General features: G+C 41.5%; 1 protein-coding gene across 1 annotated transcript; it reads left to right on the forward strand.

The window, feature by feature from the left end:
- The first annotated feature begins 1,476 nt into the window (after window positions 1–1,476).
- On the forward strand, window positions 1,477–6,497 carry LOC118207486 (pepsin A-like). Its single transcript, XM_035381118.1, has 9 exons — window positions 1,477–1,532; window positions 2,186–2,327; window positions 2,440–2,557; window positions 3,143–3,261; window positions 3,687–3,883; window positions 4,546–4,662; window positions 5,226–5,370; window positions 5,600–5,698; window positions 6,240–6,497. Exons 1-9 carry the CDS (start codon window positions 1,477–1,479, stop codon window positions 6,372–6,374), a joined length of 1,128 nt encoding a protein of 375 aa, XP_035237009.1. The 3' UTR covers window positions 6,375–6,497.
- The last annotated feature ends 3,262 nt before the right edge of the window (window positions 6,498–9,759 follow it).

The following is a 9,759-nucleotide window of genomic DNA, read 5'->3' on the forward strand; positions in this document are numbered from 1 at the left end:
CCCTAACTCACTTTTCATAATTAAATATATATTCAAGTCTTTTTCTCTTCACAATAAATTTGTCATCATATTAAATCTATTTTGCTATGAACTAAATTCTTTGAATCTCAGAATACTGTGATAAGACTGTTTTACCTTCAAATAGGTACACGTAAGCCTTATGTGTGTAATATTGATAAGAAATTTAAGGTTTTGATAAGATATGCTTAAAATGCATTTATCTCAATTACTTTTTAATTGGTCAATTTATTATACTGTAAATACAATGAGGAACTTATCCTTTTACATAACATAAAAGAAAAGAAAATAATAGAAAAATACATTTGAGAAGATATAAATACTTTTTGCATGTTTATGTATTTCTACTCTATTTCTGAAATTCACTGTACTTTATAAAACTGCTTTTTCATGGAATTTTATTACAGATTTAAACACAAATTTAAAACAAAAACAAACAAGGCACTCTCGACTCCCAACCGTGTATTGGCCATAAGTTATTATTAGTAATATTGTATTAAAATGTATTAATACATATTTCCAAATGTACTCAGAGCATAGTAAAAAAAAACCAGATCTCACAAAGTTCAGAATACGAAATACAACACACTATTTAGAAATAAAAGGGCCTCTTTTTATTATTCATAGACAGAACACTAACTTAAGTTGCTACATTTACATGCACATGAGAAGTTTGATGTTAACCCACATATTCAAGTATTCAAACTATGATATAGAGTCATGGAAACAGTCTGATAACTCTAGCTCTCAGTTATGAAAAACATTAATATAATGCAATTTCAGGACACGTGACACCTTTTAAAGGTTGCACAGAAGATACAGATGAGAAAAACTGTGTACAAACTTTGCTGCAAAAGTTAAAAATAATAATAATAATAATATTAAAACAAACAATATTGTGCAAAAGGGAGAATCTCATTTCATGCTTGTCATTTACAGGTCTTATTTGAGATTCTATGATGAATGTGTATACATGCATATCAATGGGCATTACACAGTCTTTGGTTACGCATTTAATCAAGTCAGTCAGAAAAGGACTTTAAACAGAATACGCAGCATTGTCCAGAATACTGTGTGTATAAATGTCTGAGTTAAGGCATCTCAATTTTGACTGAACACTGGTTTCATATTTAAAAGATCTGTTACAAGCAAAGCTCACTTAATGTAGCCTAGTCCCTTTGAAATGACTTAAGTGGTTGAATGTTGAGTGTAAAAACACTATGGATTCAGTCGTCTTCTCTGACTTTGTTTAAAGGGCATTCATATAAATGACATGACTGTTTTTATCATTATACTGCATAACTCATTAGGCTCCCAAGATGTACTTTGTTATCAAGCTGATAAAGCATTTTGGGGAAAGAGGCGTGGTAACATGGTCCAAGATGTATATAAGGCTCCAGGTCTGCTTCCACCTGTCACTCATTGCTTCTGAGAGGAAACAGATCTGAGTAAAGCAGGATGAAGTGGGCGGTTGTGCTGTGTGCCCTGGTGGCTCTCTCCGAATGCCTTCACAAGTAAGTTCTTCAAACCTGAAATATTTCTTGCAGAAAATGAACGGATGTACCTCTTCTGACCTCTGCTGCCATAGGTGAGAATGCAAGGACCTGTGGGTTTGCCAGGACGGAATTTCTTTAAATTCACGCATGTGCATGTTATCCGTTCGCAAATAAGAAAGTCAAACAACCGCTCAAATGAACTTGTGCTTCATGTTAAAAATGCAGCGTGCACCTCTAAGTGTCACGGTTTGTCCATCTGGGAGCATATTTTTTTAAAAGTCTGGTCAGATTACACGCTTTCTTTTCGCCTTTGTCTGTGTAGGATCAAATTTTTAAAATCATAGTCACTAATTGGTAAATCAAGAATCATAAGCAGCTCACAAAGAGAAAAAAACTGAAGTTTTGTGTTAGTCTTAGACCAAGTACATATAGGAGCATTCAAACCATTTGTGGCCATATATTTCACCAACATTCACAATAATATCCTTCTTTCATATGATCATTTGTGTTGGTTAGTCGTTGTGTTTCTAATTTCACCAGCGCCTAAGGAGTAGATTAGGAGCATTTCAAATCTGTGCTGAAGCCAGGCCTGGCCCAACTTTGACCCGGGACGGGCGCTCCTTTTCGGCAGTGCATTTGGCGCGTCTCCATTGGTTCCCCTCTTGTTTCAGGATGCCTCTGATCAAGGGCAAGTCCGCGAGAGAGACCCTGCAGGAGAAGGGCCTGTGGGAGGCGTACAGGCGGAGGTACCCCTACCAGCCCCTGGCCAAGTTCGCGCAGACCGGCACAGAGTCCATGACCAACGATGCCGACGTAAGTGAAACCCGAACTTTATTCGCTAACGCTTTACTGGAGCCCCTCAACATAAGGCTGACATACTGCTGCCATAAACATGGGACCTCCCCCCTCCTTCCCCCTGCCACAGCTGTCCTACTATGGCGTGATCTCCATCGGAACCCCTCCCCAGTCCTTCAAGGTCATCTTCGACTCCGGCTCCTCCAACCTGTGGGTGCCCTCTGTGTACTGCTCCAGCCAGGCCTGCCGTGAGTGACCGCCTTCACATCCGCATTCACATCCGCATTCACATCATACAGTACCACAGGACCACGTTCACATCCGCATTCACATCATACAGTATCGCACAACCGCGTTCACATCCGCATTCACATCCGCATTCACATCATACAGTACCACAGGACTGCGTTCACATCCGCATTCACATCATACAGTATCGCACGACCGCGTTCACATCCGCATTCACATCATACAGTACTGCACAACCGCGTTCACATCCGCATTCACGTCATACAGTACCGGCTGACCGCATTCACATCCCTTTGAGTGTGCAAGAGTTTGGCAGGGAAACAGCACCACACCACCACATTCACATCCGCATTCACATCACAGAGTACCGCACGACTGCATTCACATCCCTTTGAGTGTGCGAGGGTTCAGCTGGGAAGCAGCACCACACTGTACCAAACAGCTTTATTAGCTCTTACTGGTTTGCTAGCCTTGTTAGATGCTAGTTTTGTAGAACAGGCATCCCATTGTCAGGGCTGGCATTTGTGTTTCTTGCTTTAAGGACACAGCAGTTAATCCTGTACCTCCCCTGTTGTCTTTATCAGAGAACCATGACAAATTCAACCCTCAGGCTTCCTCTACCTTCCAATCCACCAATCAGCCCCTGTCCATCCAGTACGGCACTGGCAGCATGACCGGCTATCTGGGCTACGACACTGTGGAGGTGAGATTAGTAGATATACCAGGAAGTCACCCAGGGGTTCTACGAAGAGGTACCAAGGCAGTGAAATTTAAGTCTGACAGATTTCACACATTATCTCAAGTGGCACATCTCTCATACTGGATAACGATGTAAACAAAATCTCTTCCTTCCATTCACTGTGGCTATAAAGGCCTATTTGGTTAGTAAATGAGGCATTAGTTGGCTTTATCCTGCAGTGCAGAATAAATGCTTTCAGAAACAAGACAATTAAACAACAATTTGCCGATCACATCAAGCTTGTCTTAACTAATATCTTGTATTTGAGATACAAAGAAAAAGATTTACTCATTACAAGACTAAAAGACTTGCTAATACAGACTTTTTTTGCAGTGTTCTGAGAATTTCTGGGCTACAGCTAACTGATTTTCCCTCCTCTCTATTTCCAGGTCGGTGGTATCACCGTGCCAAATCAGATCTTCGGCCTGAGCCAGACTGAGGCCGCCTTCATGGCCTATATGGCAGCTGATGGCATCTTGGGCCTGGCCTACCCCTCAATCTCCTCCTCTTCTGCCACGCCTGTCTTTGACAACATGATGAAACAGGGGCTGGTGTCCCAGGATCTCTTCTCTGTCTACCTGAGCAGGTAAGGCTGTAGGTAGCAGCAGTGCTTGAAGGAGGTAAACAAAAAAAAAAGTGCCAGTACTCAAATGAGCAAACTCTGGAAGTCCCATGCAGTGTGGCGTACCGGGCCTTTCCGGAACTTTCCATTAAACAGCACAATACGAACTTACGTTTATATTGGTAGTAAAAGTCTGCAAACACAAACAGGCAGCCTAAACTAATAGTCCATATTGTGGTAAATGACTATGCCATACATACCTAGATCCATTAGTAAGGTTGCAGTATGCAATAAGTACCGGTACGCATATTGGCAAATAAGTACCGGTACCTGGCCCGGTACCCAGCCCAATTCAACACTGGGCAATGGGTAAAGCTGTAATGCTATACATGGGGGGGTGGGGGTATATTTTAAATATATTTAACATACATTAATCCCCCCCGCAATTAAATTTAAATTATGTCAATTGGACATTGTTTATATTGGAATTAAATCCATTTCAGTAATTTAAAAATACCCCAAATGCTCAATGAGTATTTTTCAACAAATTAATTCAACATCAATTAATTTCCTGCAGTGACTGAAATGAATGGGAATTGTGTCATGTACCTTGCAGTAAGGTGACTATGTGCAGGTTTCCGTAGTTACTGTAGAACGCTAAGTAACCTCTGAGCTTCGCCCTTCAGCGGCGGTCAGGCTGGCAGCGAGGTGGTCTTCGGGGGAGTTGACCCAAGCCACTACACCGGCAGCATTAGCTGGATCCCACTGTCCTCCGAGACCTACTGGCAGATCACCATGCAAAGGTACGCACGAGGCTCCTCCCCTTTGGAACGCTCCTCTTTCTGGCTCCTCCCCCTTATTACACTCCTCCATCTGTGGCAACATAATCACTCTTGCAATGCGGTAACACCCTGTGCATCCGTACCAAAAATAAATGTGAATATAATGGGAAATGTATTACGCAGGTAAAACATGTAGAGAGGGCATGTATAACGACTGTACGAATCCTACGTATACTTTATATTAAAATTTTGAAAAATATATAAAATAAACAAAAATTGTTGCTACTTGGCAGCACAAAAGACTTATATGTGAAATATATGCTAATGCCAATGGTAATTATACTGTACTACATAACATATCAGCTTTATTATCGCCACAGAGAGATCTGTCTTGGACGATGAACATGCTGAACGTCTTATTTAGTTATTATCACAGTACTTATGCTTTCACTAAGTTAACCATGAATGATGCAATGTATTTTCTGCAATTAGATAAAATGTAAAAGCATTTCCTTCATGGAACTATACAAGTTAATTTATCAGAAATGTAATATATTTATTTTTTGGTTTGATTGCTTATGCAGTGTTACCATCAATGGACAAACGGTTGCCTGCACTAGTGGCTGCCAGGCCATCGTGGACACTGGCACCTCTCTCATCGTTGGACCAAGCAGTGACATCGGCAACATCAACAACTATGTCGGAGCTTCCACCAACCAGTATGGAGATGTAAGCAAAGTTAAACTACCCGAGGTCCAGTCAGGTGACCCATGTTAAACTGTCCAAAGTAAACCAAAGAGATCCTTGAAAAAGCCACAATGACCTTCCCTGCGCCGTTTGCCCTACTTGCTGATTTATCCACACTCTCTAGATTTTCACAAATGAAATGTCAGTGGCCTGTAGTCGGTAGCATATCTGTGTGAAGGTTCTGCAGCCTTTTAATCATGCTTTTTCACAGGCCACTGTCCAGTGTGGCAACGTTGGCAGCATGCCTGACGTGACTTTCAACATCAACGGAGTCTCCTTTACCCTCCCAGCATCCGCCTACGTCTCCCAGGTGAGTTTCCCTATTCTACTCGTGTGAAATGCAGAAGCTACACTGCGAAAATCTATTTTACTCAGAGTGCAATATATGCCCATTAAGACCAATTAATGTATTTCCAGTGGGGAAATCTGATTATTTTCCAAACATGTTTGATTAGATGCTCCTGCCACTGTTTTTCATGAATCCCTACATCAAAAACCCTGAAGTCTTGAATCTTTTTTTCACGAATTCAATAACCTTACAAAGGGATTTAGATGAATGTGAAGAATATTAAGGAGTTATATATATATATATATATATATATATATATATATATATATATATATATATATTTGTGTGTGTGTGTACAGTGTACTGTAAATCTGAACAGCAGTATCCTGGTGCCTGGTAGCAGTATCCTTCATATACAGGTTTTGTGGATGATATTTGATCTAAAATGCCCTCCAGTATCATAATATCAATGTTCAGTACCAGGACTATCACACACATTGGTTTCATCATAAAACAACATTTTGTTAAATATGGCTGATGCATCATGATTTTCTCTCTCCAGTCCTCCTATGGCTGCCGCACCGGATTCGGTAATGGCAACGACCAGCTGTGGATCCTGGGAGATGTCTTCATCAGGCAGTACTACACGATCTTTGACAGAACCTCCAACTATGTCGGCCTGGCCCAGGCTGTGTAATCTACACCAGATCAGAGGCAGATTTTAACATTGAGTCTTCCAAAAGTGAACACCTTGTTTATCTGAAGAATGGGCACATGAAATGATCACCCTACTTCGAAATAAATATATATTTTTGAAGCATAACATATGTTCTCCACTTCGTTTCTTATGTGTTTTGCCATGTGATATTATTTGGAGTTCATCTGCAACCTAGCCTGTTTGCATGTTCCAGCTGTGAGGCTCAAAAGAAATGCAAACAGACTCTTTGGGACAGAATGACCCCGGACCTTAACAACTGAGATAGCCAGAGACTAAATCTTGAAAACAGCCATGTCCCATAAAGTTCTAGAGACACAGTAGCCAAGCTATGATTCTTACAGGGACTATGCAATGTAGAGGGGTGGGCAACTCTGTTCCTGGAGAGCAACGTTTTATGCAAGTTTTTGTTCCCCCAAATGCCCTGGCTCAGCTAACCAATTAGCTGTCTACACATGGTGTTGGTTCGCTCATAGCTTAGACCAGGGTCTATTAAAAGAAGAACAAACGTAAAATATCTTGGGCCACGAGTCACCAGAACAGTTTAAATGCACCTTGGCAGAGACTCTACAAGTCCTTGGAACATTCTTCCAAAAGATATTCCCTCATTTGGTGTTTTGATGGTGGTGTAGGGCGCTGTTTAATGCATCGGTCCGAAATCTCCCATAGGTGTTCAACTGGGTTGAGACCTGGTGACTGCGAAAGCCATAGCATATGATTCGCATCATTTTCATACTCATCAAACCATTCAGTGACCCCTCGTGCCCTGTGGATGGGAGCATTGTCATCACGGAAGAGATCAATCCCATCAGAGCAGAAACGTTTCATCACAGGACAAACTTGATCACTCAGAATAACTTTGTATTGATTTGTATTTTGATTTCCCTCTAAGGCAGGGGTGGGCAATTATTTTTTACATGGGGCCACATGAGAACAAGAAAATATTATGGAGGGCCGGACCAAAAGGCTGGACAAAAGTCTGCATAATATTAATTGTTTTGATTAGTTGGTAAGACTGGTAAGAGTATAAGTTAAAATTGAGCAATGAAAAAGAGAGGTTGTCTTAGGAAAAATGACATTTACTCAATAAAATTTCCTAAAATAATGGTTAACAAAATGTGAACATTTGAACAGTTTTTGATTCATTACATTAGTGACCATTTTCAGCCAAATTCAGTAAGATACATCATATTAGAAAAATAATGATGCCTACATTTGTAGTTAAAACATTTTCACTTGTCACTCATTCTGCGTTTTTCAGTTTTTTCTTGTTCAGTGAGAGAAATCTAGTCTCTGTTGGTCTTTAACAAGTGCATCAAAGTCAGGGTGAATGTTTGAGGTTGAGATGCGAAGCACAGCTGATAGATGATCATCAGTGAGAAAGGATCTGTATCTGGACTTATTAAACTTCATCACTGAGAATGTTTGTTCACATATGTAGGTAGATCCAAAGAGAACAAACATCTTCTGAGCATGTCTCCTCATGTTTGGAAACTTCTCTTGCTTAAGAGAAGAGTAGAATTGCAGCAGTGGTTGTGACTTAAAGTGCTCTGTGAGTACTGCATCAGACTGCAGGTCAATGAGTTCCAGCTGGACATCACTAGGCACATCATCCACATTGCAGGTAAATGGAGAGGAAATCAAGTGCATTTCACTCTCCATTGTTCTGAAATCTTTAAATCGCCTTGAAAACTCATCATGCAGTGCTCCTAACATGGATGAGTACCTGCGGAGGTTATCATCTGATGGTGTGACTTCTTTCAGGGTTTGCATGTGAGTAAGATTGTTGCTCTCCAGTTGCCTCGAAAGAAACTGTAACTTCGTCATGAAAGCCTTCACTAGGTTGTGCATTTCATGGATGAAAAGGCCCTTGCCTTGCAGTTTGGTGTTCAGTGCAGTCATCAGTGCGGTCACATCAACAGCAAATGCAAAATCTGCCATCCACTTCTCATCTGAGAGCTCTGGGATGTCTCTGCCTTTCTTTTCACAAAACTCTCGGATTTCTGCTTTCAGATCCCAGACTCTTTTTAGCACTTTACCCAGACTGAGCCATCTCACAGCTGTGTGATAGCTGATATCAACATGTTCTGTCTCGTGCTCCTCTAAAAGTGCAACAAACTGCCTGTGATTCAATGCTCGTGCCCTAATAAAGTTAACTATTTTAGTTACAACATCAATCACATTGTCAATTTTAAGCACTGACTTGCACAACACATGCTGATGTAAAATACAATGCAAAAATACTACTTTCTGATCTGCGTTGTTTTCAGTCACTTTATCTTGCAAACGTTTCAACAGCCCGACATTTTTCCCTGTTAAATTTGGACAACCGTCCGTTGTAACACCCGTCAGTCTGTCCCATTTCAGTCCCAGCGTGTCCATGCATGCATTTACCTCCGTGAACAAATCGCTCCCCGTCGTTGTCCCTTTCATTGAGCGCATTGCTGCCAGCTCCTCTGTAATCTTGAAGTCCGTTATCCCACGGACAAATACAAGTAGCTGGGCTGTGTCACGGACATCACAGCTCTCGTCCAAAGCCAAAGAGAAAAAGTCAAAATTTGCCACATCACGTTGCAGCTGAAGTTCCAAATTTACCGCAATGTCCTCGATCCTTCTTGTCACGGTGCGCCTGGACAGCGGGACGTGCTCAAAAGCTTCTTTTTTTTCAGGACATAGTAGGGCTGCAGAGTCCACCAAGCACTCTTTTACGAACTCGCCCTCTGAGAATGGCTTACTGTTTTTAGCGATTTTGTGGGAAATTACAAAGCTGGTCCTGGTTGCTGCATCCCTGGTTGCTGCATCAGCGTCTACCTTTCTTTTTTTAGTTGACATTTTGGGGGTGAAAGTCGTCGAGACAGCTAACTTCCATTCAGTAACACGCACAGAGCCGAAAAGTTTTTTTAGCAGTTTTTTCAGCTCTGTGGTAACACGCATCACGTACGTACCTTACGTCCCTATGCACTACGTAAAAAACACAGGGTGTATAACTTCAAAATAAAAGCCATGCACATTTAATCCACGTATGAGGTAATAAGAAAATACGAAAAAAAAAAAAAAAAAAGTTTATTTTGTAATTTCTTATGAACCTTACGCGGGCCGGTCAGAGTCAACCAAAGGGCCGCATCCGGCCCGCGGGCCGTAAAATGCCCAGGTCTGCTCTAAGGGGACAAGCAGACCAAAACCATGTCAGGAAAATGCCCCCCACGGCATGAAAGAGCCACTGGACCCCCTCACTGTAGGGGTCGAGCATTCAGGCCTGTACTGTTTTCTTGGTGTATGCCACACATGCACTTATTCACTTGACGAGAATATGGTGAAGGATGACTCATCTGACCGTATCACTTTTTTCCACACCTATGTAGACCAG

Source organism: Anguilla anguilla, chromosome 11 (genome assembly GCF_013347855.1).
Source record: "Anguilla anguilla isolate fAngAng1 chromosome 11, fAngAng1.pri, whole genome shotgun sequence".
NCBI classification, from domain to species: Eukaryota; Metazoa; Chordata; class Actinopteri; order Anguilliformes; family Anguillidae; genus Anguilla; species Anguilla anguilla.

What these genes read in the sequence shown, in the direction of transcription:
- LOC118207486 (XM_035381118.1), top strand. Translation starts at nt 1,477, where the DNA reads ATGAAGTGGGCGGTTGTGCTGTGTGCCCTGGTGGCTCTCTCCGAATGC. An exon ending in CTGCTCCAGCCAGGCCTGCC is followed by an intron (nt 2,558 to 3,142) that starts GTGAGTGACCGC and finishes TGTCTTTATCAG; the next exon opens with AGAACCATGACAAATTCAAC. An exon ending in CCACCAACCAGTATGGAGAT is followed by an intron (nt 5,371 to 5,599) that starts GTAAGCAAAGTT and finishes GCTTTTTCACAG; the next exon opens with GCCACTGTCCAGTGTGGCAA.